A 21,228-nucleotide genomic window follows, 5' to 3' on the forward strand; every position below is an offset into this window, starting at 1 on the left:
TTCAATAGTTAAGGCACACGGGCTCAGTAGTTGTGGCTCGCAGGCTGTAGAGCTCAGGCTCAGTAGTTTTGGCACATGGGCTTAGTTGCTCTGCAGCATGTGGGATCTTCCCGGACTAGGGCTTGAACCCATGTCCCCTGCATTGGCAGGTGGATTCTCAACCACTCCGCCACCAGGGAAGCACAATTTGCAAATATTTTGTTGAGGATTTTTGCATCTGTGTTCATGAGGGATATTGGTCTGTAGTTTTCTTATAATGTCTTTGTCTGGTTTGGGTGTTAAGGTATTGCTGGCCTCACAGAATGAGTTAGGAGGTATTCCCTCTGCTTTTATCCTTTGAAGGAGATTGTAGAGAATTGATAAAATTTCTTCCTTAAACATTTGGTAGAATTCACCAGTGAACCCATCTAGAACTGATGCTTTCTGTTTTGGAAGATCATAATTATTGATTCAATTTCTTTAATAGATACAGGTCTATTTAGATTATCTGTTTCTTTTTTTGTTGGTTTTGTTGTATTGTGGCTCTCAAGGACTTGGTCTGTTTCATCTGGGTTATCAAATTTATGGACATAGAGTTACTCTTCGTATTCCTTTATTTTACTCTTAATTGCCACGGGAAATGTAGTGATGTCCCCTCTTTTGTTTATGTTAATAGTAATTTGTGTCCTCTCTCTTTTTTTCCTTAGTTAGCATAGCTAGAAGCTTATTTATTTTATTTTCAAAGAACCAGCTTTTGGTTTCATTGTTTTTGTCTCTTAAATTCCTGTTTTCAATTTCATTGGTTTCTGTTCTAATTCTTATTATTTCTTTACTTATTCTTACTTCGGATTTAATTTGCTCTTTTTCTAGTTTTCTAAAGTAGAAACTTAGAATATTGATTTTAGATCTCTTCTTTTTTAATATATGCATTCAGTGCTATAAATTTCCCTCTCACACTGCTTTCACTGCATCCCTAAAATTTTGAAAAGCTGTTTCATTTCATTTTTTTTTTTTTTTGACCCATATAGTATTAGTATTATGTTGTTCAATCTTCATGTTTGGGGATTTTCCAGTTGTCTTTCTGTTATTGATGTCTAGTTTAATCATTTGTGGACTGAGAGCAGACATTGTATGATTTATATCTTTTTACATTTGTTAAGGTGTGGCTTTGACCCAGAATGTGGTCTGTATTTGTGAGTGTTCCATGTAAGCTTGAGAAGCACATATATTCTGCTGTTCTGCAGTGAAATAGTCTGTGAATGTCCTTTATATCCAGTTGATTCATGATGTCATTGAGTTCAACTATATCCTTACTGATTTTCTGCCTGCTGGATCTGTTTCTTATAGAGAGGTGTTGAAGTCTTAAACTCTGATAGAGAATTCATCTGTTTCTCTTTCCAATTCTATTGCTTTTTTTCCTCACAATTTGATGTTGTTAGGCATATACATGTTAAAGATTGTTATGTCTTCTTAGAGAATCAACTCCTTTATTATTATGTAATGCCCTTCTTTATCCCTAATAACTTTCCTTCCTTTGAAGTCTGCTCTGTTTGAAATTAAATAGCTATTTCAGCTTTCTCGTCTGGTGATTAGTGTTAACATAGTATATTTTTCACCATTTATTTATTTGAAATCTATATGTGTCTTTATAGTGAAAGTGGGTTTGTTATAGACAACATATAGTTAGGTCATGGTTTTTGATCCACTCTAACAATCTCTGTCTTTTAATAGGTACATTTGGAACATTGACATTCAGAGTGATTATTGATATAGTTGGATTACTATCTGCTATATTGGTTACTGTTTTCTATTTGTTGCCCTTATTGTTTGTCTATTTTTGTCTTCCACTCTTTTTTTCCCTTTGCTCTAATTGAGTTTTTTATATGATTCTGTTTTCTCTCCTTTTTTAGCATATCATTTACATTTCATTTTTTTCCTACTTTTTTTACTTGTTGCCCTGGAGTTTGCAATATACTTTTACAACAAATAAGTCCACTTTCAAATAACACTATACTACTTCACACATAGTGTGAGTACTTTATAATAACAAAATAATTCTAATTCCTTCCTCTTATCCCTTGTATCTTTGCTGTCATTTATTTTATTTATATATAAGCATACATAAACATATACACACGTAAGATATAGTCATAAACATAATCAGTTATCAATACATTGTTGCTATTATTTTGCTATGATTAGGCAGTATTTATTTATTTATTTATTGGGTGAAGTAGAAAAGAATAGCTTTATTGCTTTGCCAGGCTAAGGGGGCCACAGCGGGCTAATGCCCTCAAAACTGTGTGTACCTACCTGGAGGAGGTGGTGAGGAGTTTTAGAGGAACGGTTCAAAGAGGGCGTGATCAGCTCATGGACCTAGGCAGTCTTTTAGTTAGCCTTCTATAATCCTACGATTAGGTCCCAGTCTGTTAGTTAGCCTGTGCCTCTGGACTATGAACTTCATAAGTGTTTTCAGTTTTTTTCTCTCCCCTTAGGTAGGGCAGGATGGCTCTGGTAGGCTGGAATTGAAAATTTCTGTTCCCCATGTGGAAGGTTAGAGCTGGCTGGAATTGGGTATTTCCCTTCCCGAGTCAGTTATGCTCTGAAAATAGCCCAGCAGGTCTGGCTTTGATTAACTAGTTTCCCCTAAGGGGAGACCCTCTTAAGAAAAACAGAATGTTTCAATGTATTTCAAAATGGTTACTTTTCCCCTCTCCTTCCTGGAAGCCACAGGGGATTTTCCTAGGATATTTTCTGTGGGAGCCTGGCTGAGCTCTTGGAGGTAAATCTCACAGTATTGTGGGGACCCCATTATGACTGTGTCACCCTGGACTTTTTAACTTTCAAGAGTTTTTAAGTGAGCCTCTAACAATTTGTCAGTTACAGTTCAGGTTTTACTACCCCATCACTGATACCCTAGGTGGTTTCTGCTCATGAGTCTATGCTCTAGGGAGCCATAACTGTTTCCGCCTGTGGATCTCTCCAGTCTTGGGACAGCAGTTTGCTCTGTGTCCTCCCCTCTCTCATGGATCCAAGAAGAGTTAAAAAGCTTTTTATTTGTTAGGATGAAGTGGAATGGCAATTTCTAAACTCCTTTTTTGCGGAACTGGAATGTAAGTGGTATTTTAGTTTTACTTATGGGGCTTATTAGCCAAAAATACCTTCTTGGCCAACTATTACACCATTCATGCAGCCTGAGCAGACTGCCTCACTTGGGCCCAGCCCTGGTCCTAAAGTCCTCCTAAGAGGGGGAAGAAGCAAGTATATGGGCTATATACTTAAGAAGTTTTTCATAAGAGGGAGAAGGATTTAGATGGTTTCAAATCTTTTAACTTGGAGACCTGACAAGTATAAAGTATTTCCTGTAAGTTTTATAGAATCTAAATAACTCTAAAGACCATGGAAAAGCTGAAGACATCAGGTTTTATGAAATCACACCAGGATTTTTATATAGGCAGGTTTTCCTTAGGGAAATAGGTAAGGTAACAAGAAATTGGGAAAGCTGGGAAGACCCTCCCCAATATTTGAAGTAAAAAAAAGTTTACTGGAGGTGTGTACTGGTCCACTCTTTGGTGGAAAAGTGACAGGATAGGTTTGTGCTTTATGAAAACCTAGAATGCTCTGTTATATTTCTGTGAGGCCCCAACACCCTAATTGCTTTTTCCTTCACTGAAATGCCTGAGCTGTTCTTGGCTCTGAGGGCAGATATCTCTATGTTGGGATTGAGAATGAAAAGGTCAAGGATTCAGCTGCCTCAGCCATTCATCATTTGTGAGAGAACGTATGTAGACTGCTTCCTGGTCAACTCTTGATCAATGTATTTGTTAACTCTGGGCTTAGAGACTTGCTAGCGACCCTAGAGAGCAAGGAAGAATCATTTTAAGAGGCTGTGTTTTCCTCTGCTCTGATTTCTCAACCAATTCTTCCCTACTGCTTTCTCTTTTTCTATAATTTCTCAAAGTTTCTAGTCTACTGGTGGAACTTTACCTTGGTTTTTAGTGTTATTATGTGTCATTCTTAAGAATATATACATTAAATTAATTAGGTATGTAGGGTGGAGGTCAGGGAATATGTATTGCCACTTTAGAGGGATAGCGAGACGAAGGGTAGACAAGATGCACATATTCAGTATGCAGTATTGAACCAAACATGATGACTAAATTAAAAACCCTGTAATTAGGACCAGTAGCCCACATAAGATTGTTTTTATTAAAATGAATAAATTTTATTAAGTAAGAACTGACCGTAATCTTTGCTTTCCATAGTTACTATTGAAAGTATAAATTTAATCGAATGTTTGAAATCTTTACATGAAAGCTGTGATTCCTGGCCTATTGGTTGGGCCCATCTCCAACTGTAAGCTTTGAGTGTATAAAAATGGGTACCTATAGCTATAGAAAAGGCAGGAGGTAGATCAGATTCCATGAGTAATAAACTCAAGACTCTAGGTTGACCTAACATGAGACTGACTCATTTTAGAACTGAAAAATACCTTTTTATCTCCAAAGTGTTAGACTTCTTTAACATTTGACATTTTAGATTCCAAATATTATTATCTGGTATAAAACAGTGCTTTATATTTTTCTTAATTCTTAAGATGCACAGCCCTCATGAACCATAGTGTTGGTAGATACATCATTGGAGAATTATAGTTGGAACACTGACAGGGTTTAAATTTTATTCCTGTACTGTTTATATTAGGTTCTCACTTTAGGCTTTATATTAGAAAAACCGGATATAAGAGCGTATTCATAGTAATGTAATAATCACAAAAATTTCAGCATGTTAAAAAAGTGTTGGTAGGCAAATACATTTTTTTTTTTTTTTGGCAAATACATTTTGAATTTCAAATCCAAATTTTCAAATATCTGATTGTTCTTGTCAATATCTAAAGGTCCTGTTATTTCACGTGTCCTTATGTTTCATCTCTTTTCTTTTAGGTCTCTTTTATTCAGAACCTTGTATTTTGTGTGGAAAGAGTTTACCGTGTGCCTGACTTTGGTGTCTGGGAAAGAGGAAGCAAATATAATAATGGCAGCACAGAGCTGCATTCGAGGTAATTTGCTGATTTCTGAGTGTTTGTTTGTTTGTTTGTTTTAATTTAAATGTGTGGAGCATGAATAAAAATCAAAGAACTAGATTGGAACTCTGGTTTCTATGTAATTTTCATCTCCTTTTTTTCTATATGTGATTCAGATGAAATTCACTTAAAATTAAAGGAAGAGCCTGCTCTCAGTGCCCATCAACAGATGCAGGAAAAGAGCAGGGTGTCTTTCCCAGCTTCCCAAGGTGTCAGTACATGCATATCAGTAACCAGTCCAAGGCTTGGCCTTTCTGCTCAACCAAGTCATTTTCTTTTTCCTCTTTGAAATGACACTGTTTGAAAGATCAAGTACATTAAAATTGCCAAACAGCAATTGTGTATGCATTGCATGTAAAATTCCCTTTCGTGTTATAGAGCTGATTTTTATCATAACAAGAGATACTCATACCCTTTATATTTTGTTTAACTAAAAAATGCAGCTCAATTAGTCCTATCCATTTCGCAGTAAAAGATTGAAGAACCTAAAGGTTATCAGCTATAGGTCAGTTTAGTCTCTTTACTGAGACTTGAAGAAACAGTTTAGGAAACACTGGTTAAGAGGAATCTGCAGCTCTGTACTGTTTTGGATAGAAGGACTAATTACACACAAAAAATTAAGCTGATATAAGATATTAGTAAACTAAAAACTGGCTCCAGATCACTAGCTGTATAAGGTCTGTGTGCCTCAGTTTCCTGATTTATAAAATGGAGATAGTAATGTACTCTACTTTATAAAGTTGTTGTAATGATTGAGTTAGTATATATAAAGCATTTGAACACCTGGCATAAGTAAACACTGAAATGTAAGTATACTCACATATTTAAGAATATTTTAATAACAAAGATTGAAACAAAAAGGATTTTTCATTTAACTCCAGACAGCTAACATACAAACTTTTCTATAAGTTTTATGATTCATATGAGGCATTTTTGTAGTACAGAGTAGAATAAATAGTAATATGTAAGGAAGACAGTAGAGGAGAGAAATACTTTGTGGTACAGTTCAATTCAGACATTAAACAAATTCTGGCAAATACTAAAAATAGGAAGATAACATTATATTTCAGCTATAAGTTCTCAACATTCCAGATTATCAGTCAAATTCAAGACAGAAAGTTTATGTGATTGGAAAAGGTGATTTTTTTAAATTTACCTTTTCAGTATTTATGATTTATCAGGCCCCTTTTCTGCTTTTTAATAAATATTTAATATATGCCAGTGTGGTCCCACTGACATTATTTTCAGTATAAAATATTTGGAGTAGGGTTTTTCCTATTTATAAAAATTGTAGTAAACTCAGAAAGAACCTTGGGTAAAAGTTACCATTAACCCTAGAAAGTGAGGGTATTGAGAGGTCCCTAGTGAAAAAAACAGAGGCTCCAACATGTTTTCCTGTAACTGAGGTGCCATCTTTAAATTGAATCATTAAGAATTTTATTTCAAGGCTTAGAAGATCATTAAGTGATGTTCTTTGCTACCTTTTCCATGCAAAATTAATCTTAATTGTAGCAGGCCCGTTTTATTCAAATGGATGGGAAATGAAGTTTGCCATTTAGCTTTGGATGATGGGTTTTATACATTTAGCATTCATCTTCTAATTTTCCATGGTAGAACACTTAAAAGAACTTCAAACCTTTTTTTCCCTAAATGCTTCTTAGCTCAGATATCCACAAGCCAATTTTAGATATGTCACCTCTGCTGCCAAAATGGTCTGTTTTGAAACTACAGGAGACCTGAGCCCTATGGCACTCATGGATGCAGTGATGGCAGCAGTGGTGGGAGACCAATATCTTTCTTTTTTTTTTTTTTTAACATCTTTATTGGAGTATAATTGCTTTACATTCTTGTGTTAGTTGCTGCTGTATAACAAAGTGAATCAGCTATACGTATACATATGTCCCCATATCCTCTCCCTCTTGCATCTCCCTCCCACCCTCCCTATCCCACCCCTCTAGGTGGTCACAAAGCTCCGAGCTGATCTCCCTGTGCTATGCAGCTGCTTCCCACTAGCTATTTTACATTTGGTAGTGTATATATGTCAGTGCCACTCTCTGACTTCGTCCCAGCTTACCCTTCCCCCTCCCCGTGTCCTCAAGTCCATTCTCTATGTCTGCATCTTTATTCTTGTCCTGCCCCTAGGTTCATCAGAACCATTTTTTTTTTTATGATCCCATGGTTGAACAACCTTTCCTTTGAATATGATTTGCTGCTTAAATTTTAGGTTTCTAACTGAAAAAAGATTGCTTAATTAAAAAAAACCTCTTGATTAAGAATTCTCATTTTCTTTGTTTAGTAACTTTTCCCTCGAGTCTTTTTTTTTTTAGATTCCATATATATGTGCTAGCATATGGTATTTGTTTTTCTCTTTCTGACTTACTTCACTCTGTATGACAGACTCTAGGACCATCCACCTCACTACAAATAACTCAATTTCATTTCTTTTTATGGCTGAGTAATATTCCATTGTATATATGTGCCACATCTTCTTTCTCCATTCATCTGTCGATGGACACTTAGGTTGCTTCCATGTCCTGGCTATTGTAAATAGAGCTGCAATGACCATTGTGGTACATGACTCTTTGTGAATTATGGTTTTCTCAGAGTATATGCCCAGTAGTGGGATTGCTGGGTCATATGGTAGTTCTCTTTTTAGTTTTTTAAGGAACCTCCATACTGTTCTCCATAGTGGCTGTATCAATTTACATTCCCACCAACAGTGCAAGAGGGTTCCCTTTTCTGCACACCCTCTCCAGCATTTATTGTTTGTAGATTTTTTGATGACGGCCATTCTGACTGATGTGAGGTGATACCTCATTGTAGTTTTCATTTGCATTTCTCTAATGATTAGTGATGTTGAGCATCCTTTCCTGTGTTTGTTGGCAATCTGTTCTGTGCTTATGCCCAGGGAGTAGAATGTAGAGCCACTACCAGTAAGGGATTAAGTCACACCTCTTAGTCTGTTGTTGTAAGACATCCCAGAACTATCTGTGCTTAGTTGGATCTGATCCAAGGATTGCTTAAGGCAATATCCTTGTTATATCCTTAAGCTGTTCTCATAATTTTAGAAAGCCGGAAATAAAACATAGTAATTCTTGCTGTAAGTACTCATACTGCCCTTTGCCCTCTAACTTTCTTTGCCATTCTCCATCTCTGCCATGCAGTCCTCCTTAGCAGGAATCAGAGAGAGCACAATCTGACTATCGCCTTGATGCTCACTAAGGCCTTGTGCTCACTGGCTTGGTAAATGTCCCTTTTTCTTTTGCCACGGTGTGCACATCCCTTCTAAACTGCATGTTGATCAAAGAAGATTACTGTCCCCGGGCCCCCAAAACACATACACATAGTATTCCTTTTTTTTTTTAGTAAATTTATTTTATTTATATATTTTTGGCTGTTTTGGGTCTTTGTTGCTGTGCTTTGGCTTTCTCTAGTTATGGCGAGCGGGGGCTACTCTTTGTTGTGGTGCGCGGGCTTCTCACTGCAGTGGCTTCTCTTGTTGTGGAGCACGGACTCTAGGTGCGCGGGCTTTAGAGTGCAGGCTCCGTAGTTGTGGCGCACGCCCTTAGTTGCTTCGTGACGTGTGGGATCTTCCCGGACCAGGTATCAAACCTGTGTCCCCTGTGTTGGCAGGTGGATTCTTAACCAGTGTGCCACCAGGGAAGTCTCTACACATAGTATTCTGAGGATAGAGGCTCTCTCTTCAACATCCATGCTCAGTGGTCCTCTAATAATTGCAATCTGTAGCACTGTAGAGTTACAGAATAATTTTTATTTAGGCCAAGCAGGAAACATTACTACCTTTTATACAGGAGGAAGCTAAAGTTTAGAAGGTTTTATAATTTCCTCCCCTCCACTCCTTAAATGATACAAATCAAAAGGGAGTAGAGCTAGAACTGAATTCCAGGTGGTTGGCCTCTAAATCCAATGTTATTTTTACTGTATCACGTTGTAATTTAAAGTCTGAAAAAGTTTTCCTAAGGTTTGAAAGAACAGCAGGGTGTACAATCTTGGGGACATGTTGCTAAGTTTCAGGGATATCTTTGCTTAGCAATCAGTAAAGCTTGATTCAGCATAATGCTTTTGTCAGTCCCTTCCTGATTCTACTGTTTTCAGCCCCAGGTTTGCTGGTATCTCTTTTAGTCCAAATTCTTGAATTATTTAGCATTTCTTAGATAAACTTCAGAATTTTTTTCTAAAAAGTGATCTCATTACATTTAACCAACACCATTCTTGCAGCAGCCTCACCCTTTTCAGGGATTTGGTAAAAGAGTCCATTGCTCTAAGTTCAGTATAACTCTAAGTGTTTCCTAAGTAACCATTCGCTGCTGTCCCGATTTTTCTGTTGACTTAACTTTCCTCAAGCAACATGCTCCTTTTAGTTTCTCCTAGGGTGTCTGGAACTATTTCAAATAATTCTCCTTTTTTCTTCTGTTTATTCTCTAAGTCTTTTAATAAATTCCCTTATATTTAAAAATCTTATATTATTTGATTTAATTGCATTTTCCTTCATATGTTCTTTTGGTACCTATTTATTATAACACTAATTCTTAATCCCCAGAGTTACATATCCAGGTAGTCCTCTTAGCTGCTCCAAGTTTAATTCAAGTTTTTAATTTTAATATTTTCCCTTCCTCATTTATGTAAGGATATTTCTACTTCTTGGGGCTATCTTTAAACCCTTTAAACCAAAACTCTGTTTTGGAGAAGAGATGAGTCTTCTATAAAATGTGAATTGAATCCCAAACCTAACTTTGAATTTTTTGGCTATTGGGAAACAAAAAGGAAAGCTGTAATAACTTAGTAGTAATTTAGTAATATATGCCCAAATGGAAAGATTATTGGTTTTTTTGTGTGTGGTTTTTTTTTTTCTGTTTTACGGTTTTATGTTCTGTTCTCTAGGCTTTTCCAATGAAGAAAGCTATCACTAAAATATCAGATAAGTAACCACATAGCTCTACTTTACTCAGTTTAAGATGCTTTTAGTGATCATTTTATTTCATACAGTGCTTGTTATTTAAAGTAACTACTTAGTCTCCTTAAGTCATTTTTGATGTTCCAGTCATTGAGCTATGATACAAGCAGCTATCCATCCATTCTGCTTCATTTTATGTATTTTTTCTGTACTGAGCAATTCATGAACACCCATTAAAACTATAGTACTGTAAAGTCCTTTTTCTTTCAGAAAATATGATTTGATAGCTCAGGGAGTTAAAGCATAATGTTAATGAATAGGAGATTGTAAATTTAGTTTCCATGCTTGCCAGTTAATTTTTTGGATTCCATGGTGGGTTTTAAATCACCTAGTCCAAACCCATCATCTTTTCTAGGAAAGCTTTCATTTATGCAATAAATAACTTTATTACAAACTGTCTCCCAGGTAAACTTCACTTTATTTTAGTTCCCGTAAGTAAGTGTTGAGGTAATGCCTTGCAAGAATCAAATTGGTGAATGTTCTGTTGGTAACAGTCACCTGATATTAATATGTGCATTAACTAATCATGGAATAATTTTCTGATAATGTCTTGTGCCAGTAAAATACTTCTAATTCTTACAACATACATATTATATTTGCCAATAAATGTAAGATCACAATAGGAGTGTGCTTCTGTTTCTAAATAGCTTGCTGTTGCCAGAGTTTTAAATAACCAGTAAATAATAAATTAACATATTTTTGAATTTCAATTAAGTCCAATTGTTCAACCAATTGCATTGGGAAAGAAAATAAAAATGGTAAGAATTTGACCTTTTCTCTAGTCCAGGTACAGTGTTTCTTTCTTTTGTAATGCTTTATTTAGAAGACAGTTTCCAAATTCATCCCTTAGCTGTCTTTTTGCATCATTTTTAAACATAGAACCTTGGACTGGCTATATTATGTATCTCCTCCAGTACAGAATTTTTTATGTATTTGCCTTTTGAATAAGTTATTTTCTCTCACTTCTCAAAATACTGTGAATAGTCTTAATAACACATACACCTCACACTGTAAGTGGAAGTTTTCTGGTATTACTAGGTTAAATGCCTGTAAGCGTTGGTGCACTGGGGGCTAATGGAGACTCCTAGGGCACTGGGGACACATCCTTAAGCAAAAAAACCAGTCGGCAGTGAATGTTTTTGCATGCATTGTCAGAACATATGACTCCTATGGGCTCTTCTAACTCTTAGGTTCTGAGAATTTAGAATTCTTATGCAGGTACTGTTTGGTTTCCATTTGAAGTATGCAAGGATAGGTATGATTGTGCTGGGTACATGTGCAGTTAGGAAGCTGCCTTAGGTTCTTAACTGGTTACCTATTATTTCAAGTAAACAACCCCAAACTTAGAAGCATAAAACAACAACAATCTTTTATTATTGTTAACTCTCATGGTTCAGAGGGTTGACTAGCCTAAGCTAGGGTGCTTAGGGTCTCATGTGTTTGCCATCAGTTGTGGCTGGGGCTAGAGTCAACTTTGAAGGCTTCCTCACTCAGGTATCAGAGTGTTGACTGGGACTTTGGCAGGAGCTGTCTGCCAGAAGACCTGTGTGAAGTTTTTCCATATAGTTTGCTCACAGCATGGTGGCTAGGTTCCAAGGTTCAGTGTCTCAGAACCCACAGGCCAGGTGGGAGCTGTATTTCTTTTTATGACCTAGCCTCGGAAATCATGCAGCATAACTTTCACCACATCCTGTTTGTTAAGAGTCAGTAAGACCAGGCTATATTCTAGTGAGGGGAATTAGCCTCCACCTTGTGATGGGAGAAGTGTCAAAGATTTCGAAGACGTGTTTTTTTTTTTTTTTTTAAACATCTTTATTGGAGTATAATTGCTTTACAATGTCGTGTTAGTTTCTGCTGTATAACAAAGTGAATCAGCTATACGTATACATATATATCCCCATATCCCCTCCCTCCCACCCTCCCTATCCCACCCCTCTAGGTGGTCACAAAGCACCGAGCTGATCTCCCTGTGCTATGCAGCAGCTTCCCACTAGCCATCCATTTTACATTTGGTAGTGTATATATGTCAGTGCTAATCTCTCACTTTGTCCCATTTTACCCTTCCCCCTCCCCGTGTCCTCAATGCAGACGTGTGTTAAACCACCACATATTCTTCATTTGGACTTTATTCCTCCTTGTCATTTCTCTAAAGTGACTTTGGCTATGAAAAGAGACTGTGACCCTTGTCTTAAGTATACTAGCAGTACCACGTGAATTGTTATGGAATTTGTTTAACCTGTGGAAGCATCAGGTACTTCTTCAGGCAGTGAAATGCTAGACAGCAGATTTGAGGCAGTAGGGCAGTATCTTAATCCCAGATTATTGGCTCAGTTGTTCTTGAGAACCAGGGTAAAATGATCTGCATAGATTCTAGAAGGGAAGAGAGTTTTCACCAAAGAGAAGGTAAGGATGCATTTGAAAGCCACTTACACTTCATCTCTCAGGGCTTAGTTTCCTCATTTTAAAAGTAGAGGGAATAAACAAAAGAAATGCAAGACTTGTACATCAAAAACTATAAAATATTGTTGAAAAAAATTAAAGAAGACATACAAGAATGGAAAGATACCCTTTGTTCAATGTACTCTTTATCAAAAATCTGTCTTTTTTGTAGAAATTGACAAAACTGATCCTAAAATTTATATGGAAATGCAAGGGACCCAGTATAGCCAAAACAACCTTGAAGAACAAAGTTGGAGGAGTCACACTTTACAACTTCAAAATTTACTACAATAATGAGCTTACTGTAGTTACAGTAATCTGCTACAATACTTAAAAAGTGTGGTACTGGTATAACAACAGATATAGAGATCAGTGCAATAGAATTAATGATCTAGAAATAAACCCATCTATGGTCAGTTGATTTTGACAAAGGTACAAAGATAATCAATAGAGAAAGAGTAGTCTTTTCAACAAATGGTGCTGGGACAACTGGATAGCCATATGTAAAGGAATGAATTTGGATCCCTACTTCATATCATGTACAAAAATTAACTGGAAATGGATCAGTGACCGGTAGTAAGAGCTAAAAGTATAAGACTCTTAGAAGAAAATGTAGTTGTAGATTATTGTGACCTTGGGTTAGACAAGGTCACACCTTAGCTATGACACCTAAAGCACAAGTAACCAAAAAAGAAAAAAAAATTTTTTTTTTATATGTTTTTGTGTGAACAAAAGTTTTCATTTATCTGGGATAACTGCCCAGTAGTTCATTTTGTGGGTAGTTGCATGTTTAGATTTTTAAAACACTGCAAGCCTGTTTTTTAGAGTTCCTATATTGCTTTACATTCCTACCAGCACTGTATGAGTAATGTAATTTCTCTGCATCTTTGCCAGCATTTGGTGTTATCACTATTTTTTGTTTTAGTTACTCTGATTGGTTTGTAGTGATATCTTATTGTGGTTTTAATATGCATTTCCTAATGGATAATGATGTTGGATCTTTGCATGTGCTTATATACCATCTGCATATCCTCTTCAGCAAAATGTCTCATGTCTTTTGCTCATTTTCTAATTGGATTGTTTTTTATTGTTGATTTTTGAGAGTTCTTTATATAATTCTTGATACTAGTCCTTTGTCAGTTCTTTGTTTTGCAAATATATCCTCCCAGTCTGTAGCTTGTTTTTTTGTTAGTGCAAAACTTTTATGAAATCCATTTTATCAATTTTTCCCTTCATGGATTGGGCTTTTGGTGTAAAGTCTGACAACTCTTTGCCTAACCCTTGATTCTGATGATTTTCTCTGATGGCTTGTTTTGCAAAAGTTATATAGTGTTATGTCTTATACTTAAGTTCATGATCTATTTTGAGTTAACTTTGTATAAGGTGTGATGAGACTTAGGTTGAAGTTCTTTTATTTTTTTTTTCATATGAATGTCCAATTGCTTCAACATTATTTGCATTTGTTGAAAAGGCCATCTTTCCTCCATTGAAATGCCTTTGTGCTGTGTTAAAAATAAAGTGGACATATTTGTATTGGTCTATTTCTGGGTTCTATGTATCTATTCCTCTGCTAATACCACTGATATGATCATGTCAGTTTTATTCTTTAGCCTACTAATATGGTGGATTATATTGATTGATTTTTGATGATCAAACTGGCCTTGCATCCCTAAAATAAACCTCACTTGGTCAGTTATGGTGGTAATTCATTTCACATATTGCTAAATTCCGTTTGCTAATTTTTTGAAAAAGGATTTTAATGTCTGTATTCAAGAGAGATACTGGTCTATAGTTTTCTTTTTGTGTATTGTCTTTGGTTTGTTTTGGTATCAGGTTAATGCTAGATTCATAAAATGAACTCTGAAGTGTTTTTTTCCCTCTATTTTCTGTAAGAGATTGTGTACAATTGGTGTCAATTTTTCTTTAAATGTTTGGTAGATTTCTTCAATGAAATCATCTAGGTATGCAGATTTCTTTTTTGACCATTTGAAAATTATGGATTCAATTTCCTTAATAGTTGCAGGGCTATTCAAATTATTTCATATCGGGTGAGTAGTGATAGTTTGTGCTTTTCCAGGAATTGATTCATTCCTTCTAAGCTATGTGCATCAAATTGTTCAGAGTATTTTCTCATTATGCTTTTGATGTCTGCAGTGTCTGTAGTGATATCTCCTGTATTATGCCTAATATTGGTCATGCGTGTTTTGTCTTATTTCTTTGTTAGTCTTTCTAGAGGTGTGTCAATTTTCTTTAGCTCTTTAAAGAATCAGGTGTTTGTTTCATTCATTTTTTTCTGTTTTCTGTGTTGAATGTCATTGATTTCTGCTGTTATCTATGTTATTTCCTTCTGTTTGCTTCGGGTTTATTTTGCTCTTTTTCTAGCTTCATTACATTGGGCTTAGATAATTGATTTGAGGCTTTTCTCTTTGCTAATATATACATTTAGTGCTGTTAATTTCCCTCTCAGCACTTTAGTTATACTACATAAATTTTGATGTTATATTTTCATTTTCATTCAGTTCAGACTATTTTTTTATTTCACTTGAAACTTCCTCTTTGGTTCATGTGGATTATGTAGACAGGTGTGTATCGTTTTCTTTACAAGTGTTGGGAGATGTTCCTGTTGTTGTCCTATTATTGGTTCTAGTTTGATGCCATTGTGGTTAGAGAACACAGTATGATTTCAGTTCTTTTATAGTCTTGAGATTCTGTTTATGGCCAAGGTATGATCTCTTGGTATATGTTGGTGGGCACTGGAAAAAATATATATACTCTTGTTATATAGAATTGTATTAGTTGATTTGTGCTACTATAACAAAGTACGATAGACTGGGTAGCTTAAACGACAGGAATTTATTTATTATAGTTCTGGAGACTAGAGTATCCTAGAGTATCCAAGATCAAGTTGCCAGCCATTTCTGTTCTCTGGTGAGGACTTTCTTCTGATTTGCAGATGGTCACCTTCTTGCCATGTCCTCTCATGGCAGAGAGGGAGAGAGAAAGCAAGCTTTCTGGCATCTCTTCTTAAATGGATACTAATCCCGGGACTTCCCTGGTGGTCCAGTGGTTAAGACTCCATGCTTTCACTGCAAGGGGTGTGGGTTTGATCCCTGGTCAGGGAACTAAGATCCCACTTGCTGTGTGGCATGGACATACTAATCCCATCATTCATTGGGGCCCCACCTTCCTGACCTAATCTAAGCCAAATTACCTCCCAAAGGCCCCATCTCCAAATACTTGGGCTTGGGACTTCAGTTATATGCTTTCTTTTGCTTTTTTGCGTGACATTTCTTTTTAAAATCCTTTTACTTTCAACCTGCCTATATTATTGTATTTGAAATGAGTTTCTTGTAGACAGTATATAGTTGGGTTATGTTTTTAAATCAACTCTGCCAATCTTTCTTTTAATTGCCATATTTAGACCTTTTACATTTAATGTAATTATTGATATGTTTGGGCTTAACTTTGCCATTTTATTTTTGTTTTGTGTTTATTCTCTCTGTTTTTCATTTCTCTGTTTTCTTTTTCCTACCTTCCTGTGTGTTCTTAAACATTTTTTAGAATTCCGTTTTGATTTATCTATAGTGGTTTTGAATGTATCTTTTTTATAGCTTTTTAGTGGTTGCTCTATATTATTATGTATACATATGTACTCAGTGTATTGATGTCATCATTTTACCGTTAGAGGGATTATAGAAACCTTACCTTCATTTGTGTCATGTTACCCTCCCCCATTTATTATAATATAATTATCTTAATATTTCCTCCATATACATTTAGAACCACAGTGTTATAACTTTTGCTGTAACTGCCAAACATAATTTATAAAACTCAAGAGGAGAAGAAAAGCCTATTGTATTTATCAGTATTTTTGTTTACCATATTCTTTCTATCTATCTATCTAGCATTTCCTTTCTGTTTTAAGAACTTACTTTAGTCATACTTTTAGGGTAGATCTGCTTGTGACAGATCTCTTATTTTTCCTTCATCTGAGAATGCCTTGCTTAAATAAATAAATAGACAATATATTTATTGGTATAAGGTTCTAGGTTGACAATTCTTTTCTTTCAATGCTTAAAAACTCTTGGGTCACATCCTTTTAGCTTTTGTGGTTTCTTATAAGCAAGTCACTGTTATTTAATTGCTTTTCCCCTGTAGGTAAATTGTTTTCTCTGGCTACTTCCAAGATTTTTCTTTGTCTTTAGTTTTCAGAAGTTATGATGTGTTCTAGAATGGATATTTTTATTTTACTCTGTTTGAGTTTCACTCAGCTTTTTGTCTCTTGCTAATTGGGAAAATTTCTGCCATTGTTTCAAGTGCTTTTTTTTTTTTTTTTTTTTTTTTTAACTCTGTCATTTCTCTCCTCTCCTTCAGGAAGTCCAATGACATGAATGTTAAATCTTTGTTAAAGTCCCACAGGTCCCTGAGGTTCTCTTCGTTTGTTTTTTTTAAGTCTATTTTCTCTCTTTTGTTCAGATTTGATAATTTCTATTGTTTTATCTTCCAGTTTAGCTATTCTTTCTTCTGTCTTCTTCCTCCTGTTCACTGAGCTTTTGATTATTGTATTTTTCAGTTTAAAAACTTTGCTGAGACTTTCTGTTTCTTAGCTGAGACTTCCTCTTTTCATTTGTTTCAGTCATAGTCACAATTGCTCACTGAAACCTTTTTGTCATGGCTGCTTTAAAGTCTTAGATAATTCTCACATCTCTTTTGTCTCAGTGTTACTATCTATTGATTGCCCTTTTTTAAAAAAATTTTTATTTATTTATTTATTTATGTATTTATTTATGGTTGTGTTGGGTCTTCGTTTCTGTGCATGGGCTTTCTCTAGTTGCGGTGAGCAGGGGCCCCTCTTCATCGTGGTGCGCTGGCCTCTCACTCTCGCGGCCTCTCTTGTTGCAGAGCACAAGCTCCAGACGCGCAGGCTCAGTAGTTGTGGCTCACAGGCCTAGTTGCTCCGTGGCATGTGGGATCTTCCCAGACCAGGGCTCGAACCCATGTCCCCTGCATTGGCAGGCAGATTCTCAACCACTGCGCCACCAGGGAAGCCCCTGATTGCCCTTTTTTATTCAGTTTGAGATAGTCCTGTTTCTAGATATGATGAGTGGTTTTTTAAAATTATTATTATTGAGACATGGACTTTTGGGGTATTATAAGACCCTGGGGACTTTAATTTTTTATTTTAGCTGTATTTTTTTGCCACCACTCTGGCAGGGGAAGGGGGTAGGCACATCACCCCATTACTGCCAGGTGAGAATGTAAGGCCAGGTTTTTTTTTTTTGTTGACACCCAAGATGGAGACTCTTCATTACTGCTGGGTCTGGGTTGTTATGTCTAGCTCCCCAGTAGGCTTCCATTAATACCTCCCTGGCTGGGAAAGATGGAAGTACCTCATTACTGATTTCCAGTTGACCTCCACTTACATGACAGGGAAAGGGTGTGGCCGCTTTACAGCTGGGCATTAGTGAAAGTTTGAATTCTCCACTGGACGTTCTCTGGTGCCATCTGAAGAGGAAGGGGAGATTCACCTAATTACTGATGGGTGGGAATGAAAGTTTAGGCACCCTGTGTGATCTCCACTGACACTGAGGTGTGAGAGGGGAGACTTTTGTCATCCATCAGGAATGAAAGTCTTGACTTCCTCCTTGGATTTTTCCGGCACCACCACAACTGAGGTGGTTGGATGTTGGATGCAGTTCCTCATTATAGACTCAGGAGCGTAGAAGTCTAAATTTCCCACTCAGCATTTGCAGGGGTGGGTGGGGGTAAGGTCACAGTTTTCTTGAGTGGTTATTGTCTAAAAGTTTTCTATTTCGCTAGGCTGCCCTTTTCCTGTTCCATTGGCTTTTGTTGGGGATTTTTTTTTTTTTAAGATAGTAGTCATTTTTTCTTTTTTCTTTTTTTTTAAATTTATTTATTTATTTATTTATTTATTTTTGGCTGCGTTGGGTCTTCATTTCTGTGCGAGGGCTTTCTCTAGTTGCAGCAAGCGGGGCCACTCTTCATTGCGGTGCACGGGCCTCTCACTATCGCAACCTCTCTTGTTACGGAGCACAGGCTCCAGATGCGCAGGCTCAGTAGTTGTGGCTCACGGGCCCAGTTGCTCCGCGGCATGTGGGATCTTCCCAGACCAGGGCTCGAACCCGTGTCCCCTGCATTGGCAGGTGGATTTTCAACCACTGCACCACCAGGGAAGCCCTGTTGGGGACTTTTTGTATGCACCTGCCTCCATTTCCTAGTTGTTGGTTTCTTCAGCTCTACATCTGGTATATATGGAGCAAAAAGGATACTCAGGAGACTCACCATAGTGCTGTTCCTAGAATCCTAAGGTTCCTAGGCAGTCTGCCTTCTTTCCATTTTTCTGAGCCTTTTTATCTTTGTTTATGCAATGTCCAGGGTTTTTCATGGTACTTAGAGGAATAAGGAAAATTATGTCAACTCCACCTTCCCGTTCATATATTTCATTTAATTTTTTTCAGTCTTCTGTTCCTTTTTATTGACAAGTAGTATCCCATTGTACAGATAAATCTCAGTTTGGTTTATCCATTTTCTGTTGATAGGAATTTGGGTTGTTGACAGTTTGGGGCTATTAAAAATAAAACTGTCATGAATATTTGGATCCAGATCTTTTTGTTAACATATATTTTTATATCTCTTGGAAAATACCTAAGAGTAGAATTCCTGAGTTATATAATAAGTGTGTTTTCACTTTTTAAGAAACTGCCAAACTGGTTTTTGAAAGGAATTTACCATTTTTCATTCCTACCAATAATGTATGGTAGGTATTTCAATTGCTCCACATCTTTGTCTACAGTTGGTATTGTTAGTATTTTTATTTTTAATCATTCTTATGAGTATGTGGTAATTTTAATTTGTATTTTCCTGTTGACTAATTTTATTGAGCATCTTTTCATGTGGCATTTATGTATCTTCATATATCTTCATTTTGAAGTGTCTGTTCAAATATTTTTCTCACTTTGAAAATGGGTTGTTTGTATTCTTACTGAGTTTTAAGAGTTCTTTGTGTATTCTGGATACAAGTCTTTTGTGAGATATGTGTTTTACAAATATTTTCTTCTAGAGCGTAACTTGCCTTTTCATTTTATTAATGGTATCTTTTGAATATCAGAGATATTAATTCTGATGAAGTCTAATTTATCAGAATTTTTTATGGTTAGTGTTTTATGTGTTTAAGAAATTTTTGCCACTTCAAAATTGTGAAGATTTTTTCCTAGGTTCTAAAAGATTTATAGTTTTAGCTTTTACATTTACGTCTATGATCTATTTCAAATTAGCTTTAGTGTACAGTGTGAGGCAAAGATTGAGGATCATTTTTTTTCCATATGGATATTTCATTATTCCAACGCCATTAAAGACTATTCTTACCCCATTGAATTACCTGGCTCTTTGATCATATACATATGGGTTTATTTCTAGACTATTTTATTGATTTATATGTCTGCCCTGACCCATACTATACTGCACTGATAATTGTTGCTTTATGGTGAGTCATGAAATCAAGTAGTCCTTCAGCTTTTTTTTTTTTTAAGGAATAAACAGCTTTATTTAAAACCAAGAAGAACTATTCTATGCTACCACAGATTCTTCTCATCTTTTCAGAAATTTCTTCTTTTGCCTTCATAGTCTTGGAGCTCTTCTGCCTCCGAAGTAGTCCTTCAACTTTGCTCTCCTTTAAAAAAAACTTTTTTACTATCCCAGGACTTTACATTTTCACATACATTTTAGAATTAGCTAGTCAATTTCTACAAAAATGCCTGTTGATATTTTCATTGGGATTGCATTGAATATATAGATCATTTTGGAGAGAACTGACATCTTAATGATCTTCAGTTTTCCAATCTGTGAACATGGGATAGCTCTTTATTTATTTAGGTCTTCTTTAATTTTTTCAGAAATGTTTTTCAGTGTTCAGGTCTTGCATATATTTTGTTAAGTTTATGCTAAAATATTTCATGTTATTTCATGAGACAGTAAGTGGTATTTATTTTTAACTTTAAATTTCCTGATGTCCATGGCTAGTTTGTAGAAATAATATTGATTTTGATAGTGATCTTGTCTCCTGGGACATTGCCAGATGTCCTTAATAGCTCCAGTAGCACATTTTTGTAGATTCTTTAGGATTTTCTATATCTGTGATCATATTGGCTATGAGTAAAATCTTATAGTATGAGTCACTCACCTTTGTGCTTTTACTTTTGTAATAAAAACAAAAAAAATCCGTTCCTTCTCTTAGCTCATCTTTGAGGTCCTGGATTTCACTTTATTCCTATAAACTGCATTGCTTTATCAATTCCAAGGTATTTTAAAACTTAAAATAGGCATCTGAGAGTTAATGTGTCTAAAGTTTCTCAAGTATGCCAATTAGGGCATTGAATTATAATTTTTTGTTTTCCTCTCTTTATCTTCCACCTGATCACTGTCTCCATACATTAATTATCCTTTTTTAAAATTGAAGTATAGTTGATGTGTACAACATTATATAAGTTGCAGGTGTACAACATAGTGATTCACAATTTTTAAAGGTTCTGTTTCATTTAAAGTTATAAAATAATGGGTATATTCCTTCCCATTCATGTATTTTAAAATGTTTCCCACCTATTTGCTATCCTATAGTAAAATTAATGCTTACTTGCCTCAACATTTCATGTAAAACAACCCATAGAAAATATAGATCGTGATGACATGAATAGCTTAGAACAGTGGTTCTCAAATTTAAAGTCCATTCAAGCACGTG

At 35.8% G+C, this 21,228-nt stretch overlaps 1 protein-coding gene across 4 annotated transcripts in view; it reads left to right on the forward strand.

Annotated features, from left to right (window-relative positions):
• PHKB (phosphorylase kinase regulatory subunit beta) overlaps positions 1-21,228 on the forward strand; it is a 191,816-nt gene that overhangs the window by 55,791 nt on the left and 114,797 nt on the right. For all 4 annotated transcript variants that reach the window (XM_082437693.1, XM_082437694.1, XM_082437695.1 and 1 more), the window contains one exon: positions 4,920-5,035. In XM_082437693.1, the coding sequence (XP_082293819.1) occupies positions 4,920-5,035 (116 nt within the window). The remainder of the gene's footprint in view (positions 1-4,919; positions 5,036-21,228) is intronic.

Source organism: Balaenoptera physalus, assembly GCF_965194825.1.
Source record: "Balaenoptera physalus genome assembly, chromosome: 19".
Taxonomy (NCBI): domain Eukaryota; kingdom Metazoa; phylum Chordata; class Mammalia; order Artiodactyla; family Balaenopteridae; genus Balaenoptera; species Balaenoptera physalus.